This window comes from Atractosteus spatula, chromosome 14 (genome assembly GCF_055471065.1).
Source record: "Atractosteus spatula isolate fAtrSpa1 chromosome 14, fAtrSpa1.hap1, whole genome shotgun sequence".
NCBI classification, from domain to species: domain Eukaryota; kingdom Metazoa; phylum Chordata; class Actinopteri; order Semionotiformes; family Lepisosteidae; genus Atractosteus; species Atractosteus spatula.
The window spans coordinates 32510771-32531779 of NC_142719.1; the positions used below are offsets into that span (position 1 = coordinate 32510771).

The 21009-nt window shown below is 38.2% G+C and overlaps 1 protein-coding gene across 1 annotated transcript in view; it reads left to right on the forward strand.

The window, feature by feature from the left end:
• The first annotated feature begins 2468 nt into the window (after positions 1 to 2468).
• cyfip2 (cytoplasmic FMR1 interacting protein 2) overlaps positions 2469 to 21009 on the forward strand; it is a 43268-nt gene continuing 24727 nt past the window's right edge. The window contains exons 1-13 of the mRNA XM_088932720.1: positions 2469 to 2617; positions 12486 to 12634; positions 13668 to 13757; positions 14420 to 14497; positions 15691 to 15792; positions 16390 to 16571; positions 16819 to 16915; positions 17108 to 17236; positions 17799 to 17903; positions 18544 to 18635; positions 19302 to 19419; positions 20138 to 20257; positions 20491 to 20616. Coding sequence (XP_088788846.1) covers positions 12518 to 12634; positions 13668 to 13757; positions 14420 to 14497; positions 15691 to 15792; positions 16390 to 16571; positions 16819 to 16915; positions 17108 to 17236; positions 17799 to 17903; positions 18544 to 18635; positions 19302 to 19419; positions 20138 to 20257; positions 20491 to 20616 — 1356 coding nt within the window. The 5' untranslated portion in view covers positions 2469 to 2617; positions 12486 to 12517. The remainder of the gene's footprint in view (positions 2618 to 12485; positions 12635 to 13667; positions 13758 to 14419; positions 14498 to 15690; positions 15793 to 16389; positions 16572 to 16818; positions 16916 to 17107; positions 17237 to 17798; positions 17904 to 18543; positions 18636 to 19301; positions 19420 to 20137; positions 20258 to 20490; positions 20617 to 21009) is intronic.

The following is a 21009-nucleotide window of genomic DNA, read 5'->3' on the forward strand; positions in this document are numbered from 1 at the left end:
TTTTAAACTGTTAACACCATAAAATGAGTAACAGTAAATCATTGTGTGCAATGGAAGATGGGGCACAATGAGATTTGGAGAAACGCAAACACTAAAAAAATATTCCAGTCTTTACATTAGAGAGTAAAACTGCAATGGCCCTTATAAACTTCTTGTTTTGGAACTAAAGCAAGCAATTAGGTAAGAGGAATGATTTATAAGGCAGTTTTGTATTCCTAATATTTTTTCCACTGTCCTGTTCAAAAGAGAACAAAGGTTTGTGAGAAAGGGAAACCCTAAAGTGTCTTAAGAGTTACCTCTAAAAAAGCTAAATGTTTTCTCTTCAATGGTCACCTTATTTTATCCCTCACTTAAATAATAGGCCCACTGGGTGGGCTTGTCATAGTTGATACAGTTCAGAGGAGCAGAGTGAGACACACATGTTGTATAGGTTTGTACCCTGTGCTAGTTTTTGTTGTATGCAATTCAAAGGATGCTCACTATTATTAACCCCTAAAATAATTGTGCCTGAAATCAATAAAGTATAATTCTCTTAAATCTATAACCAAGGATGATCTACTTCAATAATTGTTCTAAGAATAAATTGCAGTTCCAGTATATAACATTTTTATCCAAAGCATCTCACATATTATCACATATTAAAGATTTCGCATTTCAAGTTAATCAGTATTGCAGTACCGCCATTCTTTTGATAAAATCAACTTAGTGTGTTGGGCAATTGTTCTTTTACAACTGTAGACCTAAATAACAAGATATCTAATCTACTTACCATGATTTGGTCAAAGACAAAATAAATGTTCATGTATGAAAAGTTTTATTCTTATCTGAGCATTGCTTCACATTTCCCTGCAGATGTCTGATGCTTTAATGTCCCAGAGATGGTATGTCTGTGTCCTGCCTGATGTATCATTACATTAGGTGGGGCAATAAAAAGGGTGAGGCTCAGTGAGACAGCTTTCAGCTTTTCAGCTTATATCTTCTGTTATACCACCTGTAATACAGTGTTGTATTGTTATATTGTCCATCGTTACGGTTGATATGCCAAAAAGGAGTGATTACGAGAGCAATCGCTTTAAAGTTTCTGGTTTCTATAAACACAACAGACACTTGTGTCTCATTGTACCACCACTCTCCCCTATGTTTTCTAAACGGATACTGAGATTGATTTGTGGCATGTCTAGAAATTTTTTTTTTACCTGACTTGGTATATTTCAGACACTACAATTTAACTGTGACCCACCTGCACAAGGACAGCCACACAAGATAAGGGAAGGATGGGGGAAGGAAATGTTCATTTCACATCTTGTATATAGATGTGATATTTAGGAAAATAAATGTTATCTGAAGTTCATAACGATGGTACAGGACACACTCCATTTTCCACTGATCACTGACTGTAGGGTATAATAGGCCTTTAAGTCACTGTTTCCTAGTGTTTGTCACAATATCACCTATATCCATCCCTCCTAGTGCCACTGCCAATGTAGAAAACATCTGGTTTATAATATAGCAGGTCCCATGTGCCTCATACATTTGTCCACGTGGATGTCTCAAGCAGGTTTAAGCCTAGCCATACCAATAAATGTTCCACACTCCCATTATTGGGGTTTGTGTGTTTCTTTAAATTAAGGGTTTTACTATACATAATTCAGTATGAGAATTAAAACAAACTCAACTCTTAGAATAACCTTGATAGTACTTTTTTTGTGTTTGTTCAACCCAAGTATTTGCATTCTGCAGATACCAGTTACAGTACTTACCCGTTCTCTAAGACCAGTAGACATGAAAGTCAGTTGTTCTCTTTAAGTTTCGTTTTCATCTTCTACTGTTCTGTTTTTTCGTGTCATGCTTTTAAACTAAGAACTTTTTTTATTTTTTTATCTTCGCACGTTTCTTGTTTAACACTCCAGGACAACCCTGACATGAATATGCTCGAAACAAAAAAAAAACAGTGGTTTAATTTTTTTTTGGCCTTGTAATAACCGAAATAGTCTCCATCATGCAGCATTATACTGTATGGTTTGAAACCCCGCTTCCAAGTAAAAGAAGAGGAATAGCTTCTGTAAATTATGTACACATCAGTGTCATTTGCAGAATTTGATGGTTTTATCATTCAAGTGCTGCCGTTAGAAAAAAAAAACCCAATGCAGATTTCAGTCTGGGTTATGATTCAGTTACCATGAATTGGCTTGCTGATTGATATTGTAACACATACGGCTACAATATTAATATTAATTTGCATATAGCTACAGTTTATAAAATAATGCGAGCTTTCTTTGTTGAGGGGAAGGGCAGATTAAATGCATCAACAACCGGACTGAGAACATTAAATGGAAAAAAAAAGACTCTTCCAACCTGCACATTCATCCACTAAATATAGCTAACGCAAGCCGCTTCGGAGCCGAGCAGTGATGTGACTGCTGCTGTGTTGACTGTCATGTAGCTTTAAGGAAACACGTTTGCAGCCATTTTCTGCTCTTTGTGTTTCGGGGATTAGCGGATGAGCATTCTGCCGGGCAAGAGCATCACTGAGACATCACCACTTTAAAACACAGGTCTGAGGCGTAAATGCGAACCGTTCCGTCAGCATCGCCAAAAAGGGTCATGCGAGCATCAGGTAAGATTTAATTCTTTATCATCAATATTGTTCAAACGCGATGAGAGAGATGGCACAGACCTGCCAATGGGTTTAGTGCAGTTACATGATGCTGTATGCTACCACAGGCTTTGCTATTTAGATAATTGCAATATATGAGAAAAAAATTGTGGACATTTTTTGCAGGTGACTAAATCAATGGATGAGTATAAATATTTTTTTCCTTACTATCCTTTAGGTATTCTAGAAGATTTTTCTCTCGAACGTGATAATACATAAGCCTCAGCTACCATTCGAGTATTTTTTAATTGGGTGGGGTGAACTGTGTCTATGTGTGCTACTCGGTATTGTAATTCCTGTATGTCTTACTTGATATCGGATGTGTGCATTACTTTTCACGAATGACGGGTTTTCAGAAAAAAGATAGATTATGCGCTTTTTTTAAATGATGAAAAATACATATAATCTCTATATTCATGTTGCGATCCTTATCTACAGTTTAAACCTGCATTCACTCAAATTTGGTGACTGTAATTGTTTTCAATACATTTTGAAGTGATGGACTTGCGCTTTATTTTATTTTTAATTTTGTGTTCGCTTTACACGACGTGTCTCTTTAAATCCACCTGAATACCCAGAGCTGGATGTCGCGGTTCTGATAGGATCTCTGTGGTGTCATGCAGGCAGCTTGCAATAGCCAGGCCTCGTATAGGTTTTTTTTTTGCAATCGAAAACTAGAGCAAATATGCAAATTAAGAAGAATAATATTCATGAAGCATGGTTTCTCATTTTCTGTTATTACCTGGTTCCAACTGGTTGATTTGTTTCTGTTGCAGTCACTCTGCCTGAACATTAAGAAATACTTTGTATCTTCCCAAACGCTACGTGACGCCCTGTTCTCGGTAATTCAAGTAGCTACACGATCCCTAGCCTAGACCTGAATAATGCATAATATCAAACCATGGGCATGTACATTAAATAACGTATAACTGAGTGAAAATGTTATGTTGTCATTCAGCCATTTGCACAACCAAATCCAAATATGTTGTAACCAGGTGCTTGGTAATCCAGTACGCAATGACTTCAAAGAAAAAAAACAACGTTTTTTTATCTTTTTAATGTACAGTTGAATCTCTTTGCTAAACATTTGTTTATAAAATTTAAAACAACTTTTTGATGCAAATATTTAGATGAGTTACATTCGTATAGAATTAATTAAAACAAAACTTGGTAAGGAAAAATGTGTTAGACAGTAGTAGGGCTCTATTACACCTTATTATATATCTTAGAAAACATTACATAGTCTGTTGTAAAAATGATAAGTGCTTTAAGATAAGCTTTTTAAAAGCTTTCTTTGTTGCATCAAATTGACTTACACCTTCTCGTAAATGGTGTTTTATTTCTGCCATTGTGTGGAAAGTTTGCTGTTTTGTGGCCAGGAACATTTCTCCTGAACTGTTTTGGTCACAAGTCAGATCCTTGTATGTTGTATGTACAGTATGAACTACCAAAATGCAACTTCGAAGTCTGTAACTTCCTACTGTACCTGCTAACTTGGTGCAAAGCTTGACAGGAACTGCTTGATGCACTGGTTCTGAAGTCATACCATTGTTGTTTTCCTATTGTACGTACTGTATGTGGTGTTCATGTGTGTCTCATTAAAAATGTATCCCAGGGAACTGGGGATAAGGAACCAAGGGGGAAATTATTTCCCATCACAATCATTGCCTAGCTAAACTATCAAGGAGACTTGGCAATAAAGCACAGGACCATCCAGCAGTGATATAACAGTTAAAAAAACAGGACCCCGAATTTACAGACAGCTCTAGAACACAACTGATGTGTTTTGTTTTGGCATATTCACAAGTTATTGTTTGTAGACCCAGATGAATTCAGCAGTCCTGGGAACAGATACCATCCTCTTACATCAGTTGTTTGTTTGAATGTGTTCTCGCATGCACACAAAAGAAAGCTGACAAACCTCTGCTTAGGACTTAGAGGTACTGTATCATGGTTTTTGCTTCTATTTGCAACAGAACGCAAGCTGTAGAGTGTGTATGTCTAACGCTGGGCCTGGAGAGCCTCAGTCCAGCCGGGTTTATAACCAACAAGTAAATCTGCAGTTTCTAAAGGTTGAGAACACTTTTGTTTTAGGTGTGAGTATCTCATGCCCATGTCTTTACTTTTGACATGAGAAAAAACAGATAAGGTGAGTTCTCAGTGTTTGAAGGAAAATGAAAGCTTTATTGGCGTCCAGTATAAACAAGATAAAAGTTGTCTGCAAAGTATGACATTTCAGACCAAATTAAGGGCAACATTCAATTAAACCTAAAGTGCATTTAGCTCAGAGATTGTTGGCTTTCTAAGCTAAGTGGGATTTCTGTCCCCTAAATTTTCTTTGGAAGGACTGAGAACTCTTTCCCAGTTCAAACCCTTTGCCAAGTTCAGGTCTTGGGACTGTTGGGAAACTATACTATAGTGTCTTATGGGAGTTAGTGCGGATTTGAGGAGCAACACATCTCCTGGGTACTTACTTTATAATCCCAGATGGGAGATTTGCACTGTAGGCAGATAAAAAAGGGCAATCACAATACATAGTACTTTTAAAACAACATGAGTCCATTAACAAATACAAAAACATACACATCATAAGATTAAAAAATAGAAGCAATCCACACTGTCCAAAATAGGTACATAAAAAATTGGACAATCTGTGAGTGAAATAGATACTGTACCTCAGTAAGATACAAACATGATGGAAATAAAGTGTGACAATCCGTTGCTTTGTGCGAATTGAGCAGGTTCATAGCTGTGGGAATGAAAGAATCTTAAATGAAAGAATGAAAGAACTTTTGCATCTAAATCTAGGCAGTCTAAATCGACAAAGGGAGTTTGGATTTACTGTGCTAGGTCAGTCAGTGATTATATTGGCCTTCCACACTTCTTTTTTAGTATAGATGCTTGACAGCTAGAAGCTGTTGTACGCTGATAACTGTGCTGGCTACCTTCACTAGGTAATTGCATGGTCCATCACTGAACCACCAACATCTGCACTCTTAAACAAGAATCTTTACTGTTTGAGCTACTCGGGAGTTCTCTTCTTTTGTACAGTTTTGTCTGGTTCTGTGAAAGTACTGGATTATACTGTAAGTGTGGGTGAAAACTTTTCTTTCTTCAGTGAACCAGCTTAAGTCTTCTAGCTCTGTTAGTGTTTCCAGTCTCAGCAGTTTTTGTTAGTCATTCATCTGAGTTTTCAGTAGATACACACCTAGGTGGATCAATCTAACTACTACATTTTTATCTGTTCAGCTCTCAAGCTGCTGATATAGATGGCTGTTGCGCTTTTATACTGGGTGTTCCCTTGCATTTATCTACATTTTTGAACTGGGCAATCCATGTTGTAGGATGACAAAGATTTTGCTGTTACAGGTGTTATTAATGTTATTCTCAGCAATACTGTGAGGCTCTTAGCCAGGTGCTCAGTTATCTTAACTTGTTTGGTGAAATGTTTTTTTGACTGCCTGTGGCATCAGCACATGTATGTGCTTTAGTGTTTGCAGTTTTAGAGTTTGCAAGTAAAGTTAAGAAGAGCAAACCATGTACTGGAAACTGCTTTATGGTGGGGTGGCACAGTGTAGAGGGTAAGCTTTTGGACTCGTAACTGACACATTGTGGGTTCAGATCACCACTGGAGATGCTGCTGTACCTCTGAGTGGCTGAGGTCTGGTCAGATGAGGTTCAGATATGAACTTTAACTCCCTTTCATATATACAGTATATACCCATTTGGAGGTACTGTACTAAAAATGTCCATGTGTTCAGGGCTTGAGAAAATTGTGTTATGCTACAGTTTATTTCCTGTGAGGCAGTGCACTACTGTAGCATGATTCTATCAATATTCAAAAAAGGAAAGTTTTTTTTCAGTATCTTCTGTGCAGCCAACCAGAAAAAGAATAACTATTGTATAACTCTGAATAAAGCTTCACATTCCTACTGTACCTCAACTGACAAATGTGACGTGTATTAAAGAAAATTAAAGAAGTCACAAGTACAGTAGCATAGCACTGAGGTTTGTTTTAGCGTCATTTCTATCCTGTGTGATGGTGGATTGTAGTAGTAAGTCAGCTGTTAAGTTTTATCAAAATTGTAACAATTATTCCACAACTGCTGAGACAACAAGTTTCACACATCTCAACAAATAGGGTGTAAGGAATCTGAATGATTTCTAGAGTTGACTTCATTGCTCTTCCTTTTACAGCTGCAAGTTGAATGTGTTTGAATATTAAAAGGGGAAGTTTTTAAAGCAAGAAAAAGACAGAAGAATAAGTAGAAGTGCTGAATGTAGGCTAGCTATTTTTATGTCAGATAATGTAGTTTGTTCTAGTTTTTGAGGTTTGTATTGTTGGTGACATTTAATACATTTTAAAAGTCATTTAGACTTTCCAAACTCTATAATCCTTGATAAAGTATTACACAATGTGTAAAACATAGTATTATATAATACTATATATTTTAAAGTTATGATGAATTTGTAAATGATCAGTGTTGTTCAATTTTACGTGTTCTATTGACTCAGCAAATTTGTAATGGCTAAGGGACAGTTGTTTCTAAAAGTGCATTTGGATTTTTATAGATCTAACATTTCAGTAATAGCTGGCTCATCACCATGCTGAAATCGTTCGCTCATTGACATGCGGACCTCGCATGCACGAATAATGTGCACCAGTGGAATGCCAAAAGGAAGGGGTTCGCGTTGCTCCTTTTTGTGAGTGTGGCAGTGTGGGAAAGTTTACACAAGCTTTACTGAATGTGCATTTCCAGAGGAAAACACCAGGCTAAGTGGTGTCTTTCTGAGAGCATCATTCATAGTCCCTGCAAAGGGAAAGCAGAATTCTCGGGCTCCTGTGATCTTGAATACAGCAAGCTGTGAGGGGTAAGGATTTTTGGTGCAGGTTGCTGGAGCTTCTTGGTTATTCTCTGCTCCTGTCCTCATCAGAGGCAGTGTCGCAAGGGAGAAGAGCCTTTTAGAGCTACTTTAGAGCGAATGCATGACATTATCCATGGTGCTGAATACTGCATGGAGATCCTTGGAAGTTACTTTAAACTACTGCTGTATCAGAAAAAAAAAATTAAATTGCAGGCTGCTTTAGTTAGTTATAATATTTTAGGGTAAAATAGGGGTTATGTTAGAAATGGATAAGATGTAAAAACAAAAGGATATAATCTACCAAATGGGTTACATTTGATATTTTTTACAGTATGTGTGAAGCCATTAGAGAACTGATTATATGTGTGATTTTAACTGGAACACTGATGGTATGCAAGTCCCTTGACTTCTCCCAAGTAACAATCACCACGTGTGCATGTGATGGCAGTTTGAGACACCCGCTGTCAACACCGGGTGTGGTTAGGTTGACAGGAAGCTTCACCCTTGTGTGCAAGGCTCAGTAATGGCTCTTGAATTGTGGATTTTCGTTTTAATGTGTACTGCTTGTCATGCGTTATTGTTTGAAGAAGAAAAAACACAAAACAGTTACTTATTGCTGGGCCACAAGTTGAGATTTAGAGTTCAGTGTCTAAGTGGTTTTCATACGGGTTATTTCTCTGTCTCTCTGTGAATAGTTTCAGTTTAAAAGATCATGCCAAACACTGTTTCCTCACAGAATAGGAGGTCCGTTTTCTGAAGTGGGAAGGTTAATTTTAAAACCTCGTGTCTAATTACAGTATATAGAGTTTCGCCACTGAGGGAAAGGGCAAATTCTTTCTGATACCTCATTTTAGATTTGTTTTCCTCCTCCCTCTTGGTGCCTCCTCAATTTCACTTTGCGCCTCTCAAGCTCACAAAGTTACAGACGTTACGCCACATTTCTGCATCAGTGACGAAATGATCAAGTTCACAAGCGATTATGCTGTTAAAAGAAAAAAAAAGGGTTTTCAGTAAAAAAGATCAAATTGTGTTAAATTGTATCCAGTGAAACACCGCATGTTTGTTATGAAACTGCATGTCATTCTCTCGTGTACTACAGTGTTTTACTTAATCTTACAAAAAAGTATGCTAGTTTTTGTCTTGCCAAGGTATAAAAATGCAGCACTACTGCTGTCATTTCTCACACAATGACTAAAAAAACACAAAAGGCCTTAATGGGACAGTACCTATTAGGCCCAGCACAAGTTGTCCCAAACTGGTTGAATTAAATTTTATTTAGACATGTCAGCTTGAGGCAATCACTTAAACCCCTGCTTTGGAGACAAGGTTGAGATCTCTGCAGATTTAGCAGGAATGTAAGTATCCGAGAAAGAAAGCTGATCAAAACAGAGTTAGAGCAGGATGATGATATCCTTTTCATTGTTGTTACTATTGAATGTGCCTTGTATAATTATTCTACACAAAATGTATAATAATGCTGACATACTGATTATTTATTCATCTTTACTTTATCAAAGTAGACAGAAACTTAAAGTTTGAGTTTAGTCGAAAATAATATTTCTCGGGCAAGTACAGAACTATAAAGCCTCATTTTGAAAAAAACAAACAAAAAAATGAGTGTAATCTAGGAATTTTAGTTGAAAAAATTGAGTAACACACCAAACATTCTGACATTTAAGATATTACCATTTAAATTTAGTAATTTTGGGCAAAATCTATCTTGGTAGCCAAATAATAATGGGAAAGGATTTAAGTATATTATTATAAAGGAAATAGAGTTTATAGGTTCTAATAATGGTACCCATGTGCCATAAAATAAAAGTTTTCTATGAAGAAAGATGTACAGTAATTAAGCTTTGAAAATCTTATTTTTAATTCAAAAACCTGTCTGATACTGATTGTTGCAGGAAAGGGAAGAATGGAGTTCCATAAAGTGTTACATTCAGACAATTAACTTAACAGCCATTTACAAAAAAAGGAAATAGTTTGGAACAGCAGTTCCCTTAAGTCTTGGGTTTGTTCTAAAAACAGAAAGAACTGCATAGCTATGTAAAACAACTCATATAAAAAAGAAAAAAAAGATACATGAAGTCAAAAGATAAAGACAGCATATGACAGCAGCAACAAAGACATATGGCATGCAGACAGCACCCTGCCATTTTAATTTTCGCACTAGGTGAACGATTTAGTTGTGCATGGCCTTTAAGTGATTGCTAATTGCCATGTCCAGAGTGTCAGACATTAGAGGAAAGCATGTGAACTATATTGTGCTCTCTCACTGGCAAACCCAGTGACAGGGATAAAATATTATATATATAAAATGTTTTGAACTCTCAATCGAAAACATTTTTTTTCTCAATTCACAATCAAGAATTCAAACCAATCTTATGACCAAGCGTGAATCAATCTTTTTTTTACTTTTGCTTTAACACCTGAAAATAAGCCGTAGTGTATTTAGATTGAAAAAAGTTGAATAGACTTTGTGTTGCGGCAAAAATTTATTTCCCATGTGTTGTTTTAAAACAATATTTGATCAACTAATTGATTCTCAATCATTGCAGTTGTAGTCAAGTTAAATAGTAGGTAATGCTAATACTCTAGATCTGGTCAGAGCTTTCAGCCTCATTTTCAGCCTCATTTTGAAAGAAAACAAAAAATGAGTGTCATCTAGGAATGTTTGCAGAGGAAGAATCCAATTATAGGCCCCAAATTCAAACCACAGAACCGGGGCCTGCTGAGTCAGGAGAATTAACATGAATGATCAGTGTAGGCCAGTCCCGGAGACAAATGAAAGATACATTACTAATTTATCTTTAACAACAAGTTTTAGACAAGTGTTTACCACAGGTCCATCCACACACTGGTCCATTGGACTGCCTTGGACCACTCCAGTCACCTGCAGTGGGATCTCAGAAAGTCCCGAGTAAAGGACAGCTCTATTATAGCTCCTGCAACAGGTGTACGGCCCTGTAATAATAACCCCAGTATCAGCACAGCTGTCACTCTTCAGAACGGACAGATTTAGTACAGGGTGAGTTAGGTGGATGTCAGTTTCAGTATTGTGCTGTTTTAGAGAAAATAAATTCTTAGGCCTATTTAGCATAACTAAAAAAATCATATTCCAGCTAGGTTAGAATAAGTAGTTTATTGCTTTAATTCTTTATTATTTAATCATTCAATTCTTTTCATTCTTTATTATTTTCATTAACAATATTTCTCATCAACAATTCACTATATGGATATATGGATCCACTATATGGGTTTAACTAGTTTCAATTTTTCTTTCAAATGAAAAGTGTCATTAGGCTAATGTTCATTTTTAGTTAAACCCAAAATATACTGATGGAAACGCAACACCTCCTCCTCCACTCTCTGGCCCTCCCGTCTGCGTGGAACAGGCTGAACAGTGACTCATCCATGAAGAGGACCTGATGCCACTGCTGATAAGTCCATCGCAGCCTCTGTCTGGCCCAGGCCAATCAGGTGTGACATCTAGGAGGTGTGAGCAGAGGGCCTCTGACAGGCTGCCTTGCTCTTAGGCCAGCAGCATGGAGCCTCACTGTCCTGTCAGTGATGCGGACATTGTGTCTGCTGGCAGTTTCAGCAGCAGTAAGGGACAGGTGGCAGATCTGATCTCTCTCAGATGGACCAGTCTGATGTGTCGGTCCTGCTCTGGTGTGGTCACTCGAGGGCAACCGGATCTTGGATGGTCATCTGTCCTTCCGGTCTGCTGAAACCTTCTCTGCAGCCGGGATGCAGTGGAGCGGCTTACTCCATAGTGTCTGGCAACGCTGGCACATGACATGCCTGCCTGCAGCATGCCAATGGCCCTCTGTCTTGCTTCTCGTGACATTCGAGGCATTATGGAATGCACCGAAAACTGACTAAGTGTGGCCTTTTTCTTGCAGTGACCTAAGCTTTGAATCATGGCTTTTTTAAAGATCACCTGATCAGGCATTGTTCCACCTTGATCTTGTTTGGTGAAAGTGCACCTAACGAGCTTTCTTGTGATTGACAAGTTGCAATGCCTCACTGCACAAGCTGTATTGCTGGTCAGAGGGCTTAAAACACATTGACAACTTTTTGTGAAAGTACATAAGCTATAACTATAGTATTCTCATTCCAGAAAATGTTGCATTTCTTTTTTCCATCATTATACATACCGCATGCTAAAGTAGGCATTGATCAATAGCATTACACAGTATTGGCAATTAGCTATTTGTTTGTCAGTAGCATTACCATGGGCAATTAATGGTTTAATATGGGTGCATCCATCTTGAGTGACATCTGTTGGTGTCAAACAAATGTGAAATCAGAAAATAATAGCATTAAGGTGTGAGTCTGGTCAGTACCTGGATAGGAGACCTCCTGGGAAAGCTAAGGTTTCTTCTGGAAGAGGTGTAATTGTATCCTGTAGGGGGCGCTTACCCTGCGGTCTATGTGGGTCCTGTTGTGACGGGGACACTATACTGTAAAAAGGCGCCGTCCTTTGAATGAGACATAAAACTGAGGTTCTGTCTCTCTGTGGTCATCAAAAATCCCAGGGTGTTTCTCGAAAAGGGTAGGGGTATTACCCTGGTGTCCTGGCCAAGTTTCCCATTGGACCACTCCAGTCACCCACAGTGGGATCCCCATTACCTGTAAGTGCTTTGAGTGGAGTGTCCAGAAAAGCGCTATATAAGTGTAAACGATTATTATTAAGTGAAAGTTTAAAGTACTGCTATCACCGAACTCTGGCTGTCTTAGTAATAATTATATCTGTTTATAGTACGTAAGTAGTTATCATATGCCCCACAAGCAATTTACATGCTCTCATTCTGGCCTTAGACAGATCTTTTTCTGATCACACCGGGATAAATGTGTTTCACACTGGGGGAAGGACCAAGGAGAAAGAAAACGCTGGTCCTGGAGAAGTGTCTTCCATATGGGAAGGTTTCCTTTTCTGGCTGCTTTTGTTTTGCAGATTAAGTGTTGGTCTGCTTCAAACCCGCGATCATGACGACCCACGTGACTCTGGAAGATGCCCTGTCCAATGTGGACCTGCTGGAGGAGCTCCCCCTCCCTGACCAGCAGCCCTGCATCGAGCCCCCTCCCTCCTCCATCATGTACCAGGTCGGTCCTCGAGGGAGCACGCTGGGAGAGCTGTCGCGTTTGAACAACTTCCTAATTGATGTGCAGTGACTGCAGTTATAATCGGGTTAAATAGCAGTTAATGCTGGTGCTCTAGATCTGCTCAGAGTTTTCACGTCTCAAAGAAATGTCACACCTTTCCTCTCAAGATTTCGGTACTCATTCAGGTTTGTATCACGATTCTGGAAACCGTAGTTTATTGTAAACCCTGGTTTTAAGCTTAGTGCCATCTTTTGCCATCTGCTAAAACGTGCAAGTTACTGACTTCTAGAAGGGTCTGCAATTGGTTCTTTACTTTCTAATGCCACTCTGCCTTTGCGCTTTGAATTACAAATATGCATGTCTTCATTCTAGGATTACTCACTTGGTTTGAGAGCGCACCGGTATGCCAACAGCTAACGGTTCACACTTAGTTCAGCTGTGTAAGACCCTTCGGAAGTGGACTGGACTTTCTTGATTTGGTGCACTTCCTTATCTGTAGTGGTTTCAGTTCACTGGGGTTTATGTTCACTCTCGTGTGGTTGGTACAGTATGTCAGCTTGGTGACAGCCAGGTATGGTTGCAACCAGCAGTTGCTCCTTATGCTGAGCTCCAAAATAAAGCAAACCATAGACAGAACTGAAAAATCCTAGTGTGCACAGGCTCTTACTTGCTGCAGTACATGTTTCTGCATTCAGCAATGTTTCGGCACTTTACTGTGGTTGGATAATATGTCATTGTCTGTAAGTCATTGAAATCGTGTGAAGAATCACAATAGGGGTGTTTTTGCATTTCCCGTCTATAGCTTCCCTTACTGGAAAGTAAATAATTTGGGCTTTTTTTAGAATTAGTTTTAAATATGCCTTTTTAGGATGCTCACATTTGTCCATATAACACCTTTTTTTAGACTTTTATACATTTTTATTTATTTAATTTCAAGTTTATTTTTTAGTTTATTTTGCCAGGAATAGCCATTTGTCTATGCAGAACTGCTTCTTTTTCGGTCAAGCCTTGTAAATGAAATGTCTCTTTCTAGGCTAACTTTGACACCAACTTTGAAGACAGGAATGCATTTGTTACAGGGATTGCCAGATACATTGAACAGGCCACAGTTCATTCAAGCATGGTGAGTATCTTACATAGAAAAAAAATTGAAAAAGTATTTTAAAATTATCAACCAGGCCCAAAAGCACAATAAGTTTTAAAAAAGACAAGCGACACATTTCAGGACATTAACTGCCGGTGCTGGATAACAAATGTTTTCTTTGAGTTGAATGTTCCTTTAGTTTTGCATTGGGCAGGCTCCAGATATTCATGTCTGTTTTTTTTCTGTGTTTCACTGAATCCTATCACCTCCAAACAGACTGGAAAATCCTAGTGAATGGCTAGGTCAGTGACCAGATAGAAACATGGGAAAACTCCTGAACAAAGATTTCCTTGTTGTTTTTTGAGATATATACTTTATTGAAATTGATGGCGACATTTTTCTTTAGGAAAAAAAAGGTTTTATAATCTTTACAGCAGAGCCAGGCCTGTGTCACTAACATTGCATGTTTGTAAAAATATAAAAGAGATCCACTTATTTTAGGTGCTGTGGTTTCTGTAACTTTCGTTTTCCCGTACAGAAATACCCTTTGCTTATTGCTGAATCTGAGGCAGAGTAGTTTCTGTGGGCACATGCATTATTTTGCCGCAACTGTGAGTGTGAGGCCTTTCTTCTGAAGGTTGTGTGAGAAATGTGACACATTTAATGTGTTTATTAATCTGTGGCTGCATTTCTTATCCCAGAATGAGATGCTGGAAGAGGGGAATGAGTATGCTGTCATGCTGTATACATGGAGAAGCTGCTCCAGAGCTATTCCTCAGGTACTAACCAAACACAGTGACCTCACTGTGATTGCTCAATAGGTAGCACTCAGAACCTTGTAACACTTACTTCAGTGATGACAAATGTATATTACAAGTTTTTTTAGATATTCACTTTGCAAGAGCAGACTGGCTTTCATTTCTGTTTTAACTATGTTTAGCAATTCTATCTTTCTATCTAAAGACCTCACAATAGCATAATAAAACACATATCTTCTAATCTAAAGTGTTGTGGCAGGGGTAGGGGAAGTTAGAGTGTTGAATTACTCATAGACTGAGTGACTGACTGGTGTGAGAAAGCTGATGAATTATTGTTTTCTCTGTCCTCAATCAATAGCTGATTAGCCTGTTCTGGAGCTCACCTTTTGTTGTGCTTTCTTTTAAGAAAAGAGAAATGTGGAGATATGATTTAGAATCAATAAATATTTTCCATTGTACTGTGTATATTCAGAAATGTATGGATTGAAAAAAGGCAAATGAAACTCACCACGTCATTCTAACACACAAGATAAAGTAGGATGATCAAATGGTAGTTTACATGGGCAAAATTTCAATCTGTATACAGTTTTAGCAAGGGGTCTTTAAAGCAAACCAGCAGGTATGGTTATTGTGAAATAATCACACTCCTTTGGTTGTGGTTCATAGCCAAAGGATTTTTGGTAGGGTCCATTTATTTTATGTCAAATGCACACCACAAAGAGAATTTAGGAAATGTAGTAAGATCAATAAGTAAAAGTACCTATTGTAAGTACCTGATTCATTTACTGTGTCTAAATGAACTGTAAATCACTCTTGTGCCATAGTGAATTTTATTATGTTCCTTCTGTTTCCAAAAATAGTACTGTCTACATTTGACCAATATGTTAGGCAGAATTTCATTATGAATGATTTTTTAATTGTTTTTCAGTTTTAAATCTTAAATAGTTGATTCCTTCTTAACTGTAACATGCTGGAAACAGTTCAGTGTAGTTGCATAGTGCCTTGATTTGTCTATGTTTAGTCTGCTTGGAACTGCAAAAATGACAAAGACTGCTTTTAATGTTTCAATATGTTTCAAATGCAATAGATGTTACCCAGACAAACACGTCTACAGCCCCCTTGTGGTGGTATAAAGACATTTCACAAACTAGGAAAAAAAAGTCTCTTGAACCCCGAAAAAATCACCTATGAGAGCTGATGTGTGCCCTGTGCAGGTCAAGTGTAACGAGCAGCCCAACCGAGTGGAGATCTACGAGAAGACAGTGGAGGTGCTTGAGCCGGAAGTCACCAAGCTGATGAAGTTCATGTACTTTCAGGTAAAGCCAGCAAAGGAAATAAATACAGTAAGATAGTGGTGATGATGATAAAGGATGTGGGATGTAGCCCATTAAGATAAAAGCTTCTTGGTCTCTGTGACAGCACTTCTGGTGATCTCTTTGCATTATTTCCCTGTGTGTTGTTTCTTCGAGTCTTTGACATGAATACACAGATGGTGAATGTTTGTTTTGGACCTCAGCTGTCTTGATTTGACTGACATGAAGTCAGATTTGTGGCCAGCATCCATGCATCAAAACTGACTTTGCTTAGTGAGAGTTTTGAGACTACACAGCCCAAACATGAGACATTTAAGGCAGTTTTACACTTTAAACCTTCGCTTTTCTATTTTATGAATAATGGTGTTCAGATATGCTAGTATAATTCCAAACGAAAAACTCGTAAGCCAGCAGAAACTAAACAGATGTGAGAACTTCCCTTTCGCTGGTGATTAAAGCATATTGTTTGCAATAAGGTTAAAGGTGACTTATGAAATATAACTGATTGTCCTTAACAGAACAGAAAAATAAAGACATTGATGTATAATAAATAATAACATTTAAAGTCTTGGTTCTTTTCCCTTTTTTATGTCCTGTTAGCGCAAAGCAATTGAGCGGTTCTGCAGTGAGGTGAAACGCCTGTGTCACGCAGAAAGGAGGAAAGACTTTGTCTCAGAGGCCTATCTCCTGACCCTGGGGAAGTTCATTAACATGTTTGCTGTGCTGGATGAACTGAAAAACATGAAATGCAGTGTGAAAAATGACCACTCAGCCTATAAGAGGTGAGCCCTTCATAACACATTGCTACAGTAGCACTGAGACAACAGGCCAGGCAGGCAGTGTATTTCTGTGAATATGTCATAGCTGAAGTCTAAAATTATTTGTGTGCTAACTAGTTTACCTACTTTCCATTATTCAGGACATACAAAGGTGTTGTTTCTGTGACAGAAAAAAATGATCATGTCACATCATTACATCCTGTTTGACAACTAATTAAGGGAGAAAAATGATTTCATGTATTATTTGCAGAGCTGCCCAGTTTTTAAGAAAAATGGCCGACCCTCAGTCAATTCAGGAATCCCAGAACCTCTCCATGTTTCTGGCCAACCACAACAGAATAACACAGGTATACTTTTTCATCCTGCCTTGTTCTTCATTCCTTGCTCTTCTCTCATCCTCCAAACTAATCCTCTGTAATTCCCAAAACTGTACCCATTGAAGGTCATTGCGTCGTGTTCGTTAGTGTTTGCTACAGTGTTTTTATTATTAATTACCAAAGCCCAACCTCAAAGCTGGGTGCTGCTTGTTCCCCTTGCAGTGTCTCCACCAGCAGCTTGAAGTCATCCCTGGTTATGAGGAGCTGCTGGCAGATATTGTAAATATTTGTGTGGACTATTATGAAAACAAGATGTACCTGACACCCAGTGAGAAACACATGCTTTTAAAGGTAGGAAATATCTTGTTTTAGAATACTGCCTGTACACACATTATTGGTTTTGCTCACATTCCTGTGTTTTAATCTCCCCAGCCAACTGTCCTTAATCTTTTCTTTAACATCACATTGTTACCGAAGACTTCTTAAATGCATACCATTATATTCGTATTGTTGAATTCCACATTCTTTTCAGAAATAAATATTTCCCAAATTTATCTAGGGTAAATAAAAGCTAAAGAGCTTTATTTATATCTGCTTATCAGAATACAAGATTTTTAATGACTTTCTAGAACAGATTCATGAGTGTTGTTAAGGATACCAGGGCATTTCTGTTGTAGATAAATTGGTTGGATTTGATATCAACATGCGAATTGAACACAAGGTGGCACTTATTAGCAAGCAGTGATCCTCAGCATCCATTTAGGTCATTCTGTTAACCTAAAATGGAGTGATTATTTTTTTGTTGCTGTGTTTTCAGCAGGCAGTTACACAGGAATCACTAGTTTGTCGGCCACTGCCATTTTCTCCACTGTCACGTGGTTTTTACTAGGTCATTCAAATCTTTCTGATCTAGGTGATGGGGTTTGGTCTGTACCTGATGGATGGCAACGTCAGTAACATTTACAAACTGGATGCCAAAAAGAGGATAAACCTTAGCAAAATCGACAAGTTCTTTAAGGTGAGACTTTGTTGGTTAATCACTGAAACGTATACAGTAGATCTGGTCATTTACACGACATATATGTGTTTATCAATATCCATGTTTCATGACATTTTTTTAAGAAAAAAATAAAAAATATATACTTTTTAATCTCAAAATGACCTTAAAAAGTAAGTACCACAGCCCAGTAAATTAGGCACCCTCTTATCATTTCCCCTTGAACTAATAAAGAGCATTGCATAAATGAGTTATGAAACATTTCTTTTGTCTTCACTTGTTACAAAGACACCAGGGCTGCCATCTGTCGACATTGGTATGTTGTGTGCTCCCAGATTTCTGTGTGTTATCGCAGCAAGCCAATTATTCCTTCACTGATCGTCTAACGCTGAATTCTTGTTTCCTTAACATCTAGAGTTTGATCTGACATTCTCCTGTATTATTTTTTAATATAATGTTTGTGTCTTCTGGGATGTCTTCTGGTTTAACTAACACTCAGGTATTCATGAGGCATGTCTGTTGAGCCAGCAAGTCCTACTTAACTCTCTTGAATTTATTTTAAAGCAAAACCCATGTTTTTGGAAACTGCTGTGCTCATTTCACATGTACCCATTTGGCTTTTGCTTATTCCTCTTATTATTAGTATACTTTATTTTACTAGCAGTTGCAGGTAGTCCCTCTGTTTGGAGACATGCAGATTGAGTTGTCCAGATACATTGAGACCAGTGCCCATTATGAAGAGAACAAATCCAAGTGAGTCATTTTTTCCTCTACAACAGAATTTGTTGCCTTAGTATATCTGTTTGTAATCCATTGACATGTTTTGCAGTTCAGTTGTTTAATTCAAGTGAAGAGGAGTTTTTAACACATCAGCAAACAGCTATCCTGTGTTTTCTTGGGTTCACGATGTGTACTGTACCTCAAACCTCCTGAAATATCTAGTTTCCATATAGCACAGCTTGATGTTGTTGTAATTTGGTGGGATACTATTATGTAGTAAGAAAATAGTTTATGTATGAAAGCTTTAAGGTCATAAGGTATCAGAACACAAAATGAAACATTAACAATATAAAATATTAAAACATATATATATTTTATAACATATACAAATATTAAGAAATGAACAATATCGATCCTAGAGCAGAAAAACGTACTGTTTTGTTTTTTTCAAATTCTGTCCAGGGTGGTGTGTAAGTTGAACAGCCCGAGCTGAAAATGGTACATATCTGTTTTTTTTTTGCCTTTCAGCGATTAAGGGTGTGAGCCCCCTCACAGCCTTTCCACCTTCTGGGGACTCAGGGGGGCTTGCGTTTTTATTTTTTGAGCTGGTGGCTACCGCGGGCTTTTTTATTTCCATTTCTGAAAAATTTGGAATGAAAAAAAAAGCCCTCCAATTTGCTCTCCCTTCTCCTCCCTTAGATGGACTTGTACTCAGAGCAGCATCAGCCCCCAGTACAACCTGTGTGAGCAAATGGTCCAGATCAGGGATGATCATATCCGATTCATCTCCGAACTGGCCCGCTACAGCAACAGCGAGGTCCGTGAGTGACGAGTGCTCCTCAGTCTTGGACTGCGTGTATTCTTTCTCAGTTAGACGCAAGCCAGAACATTACATTACAGCAATCATTTCAACCGGGCTAATTCACTGATGCTGCTTTTAGCCAACAACATTTCAAATCGCATTAGTCGATGATAGCGTTTTAACAGTGCTGAAGTCCTGCAGTACTGTTCGGCAGCCAGTGGAGGGAAGAAAAACTGCAGGCTCTTCACACTGATTTACTGATAAGTGTGGAGTACAGCAATGAAGGCTCCATCAGCTTTCTGTTCCAAAGAGAGCAACGTCCTTCTTCTCTGGTTATACTGTAAATCTGCAGCTTTTCTATCTGCAAAAGTGACTGCAGATTTCCTTCCAAAACCCCCGAAAGTTTCTTTGTGCAAAAATTTTAATGCAAATCTTTTGGATTTTAGTGCGCTATACATTGCTGTCCAAGAATTTGAAGTGTAATAACAATACGTTTATTTCTAAAATCACCACATTTTGTATAAATGTATACAGGTCTAAATCCTTCAGTCCTTCAACCTGCATGTACTTTATATACTTAAAATATTCTGTCCCATAAAGATCCATTAACACTCCCAATTCAGAACTTTATTGTAAAACATTCATTCATTTGTATGAACAAACTGCCTGTCATGACGTTTGTTCAGCAATGGACTCCCACCTCTACTAGCCCTTTCTCTGGTGCTGTCGACAGGTAGTGACAGGCTCGGGGCTGGACAGCCAGAAATCAGATGAGGAGTACAGAGAGCTCTTTGACTTGGCACTCAGAGGCCTGCAGCTCCTTTCAAAATGGAGCACCCATGTTATGGAAGTGGTAGGTAACTGGTCCTGAAGTGTCACACTGTTTCCTTAGTAGAGATGGATGGATTAGCAAATATTTTCGCTGCACACGCAGCGCAAAAGACCGCCTGTCCTGTCTGTGTGAGATGGCGGACTGGGCTGGCAGCTCTCACAGTCAGTGTACTAGTGCTTCGTCTATAATTCATGTGACAGCTGAAATGATCAGCTGGGTAACACTGTGATTTTCCCTGCCTCTTCCTCATTCAGTACTCATGGAAACTTGTCCATCCCACTGATAAATTCTGCAATAAGGACTGCCCGGGCACTGCGGAGGAGTATGAAAGGGCCACCCGTTACAACTACACGAGTGAGGAGAAGTTTGCTCTAGTTGAGGTGAGAATGGTTTGCTATCCTTGTTAGACAGTGAGTTTGCCCTCAATAAAACCACAATGCAGAGAAAAACCCCAATATAATTATAGGAATTACAATATCTAACCATGCTTCTCTTATTAAAATTAAAAAATATTTTTTTAAATAGCAGGAAAATGATAATTAATAATTAAAAGATTTACATTTACTAATTATGCATTTAAGGTTCACTCAGATGTTTTTTTAAAATTGAGAATCCGTTGTTACTTTACAGAGTATAAATATACTACTAGTGTCTTCTCTGCCTTTGTAGTTTTATGACGAGTACAAAAGTGCTGTGACTGCATTGCCAAGTAATTATTATATCTCATTTGTTGGCTATAAAAAATGAATAATGCTGTGGCAAAAGACTCATTG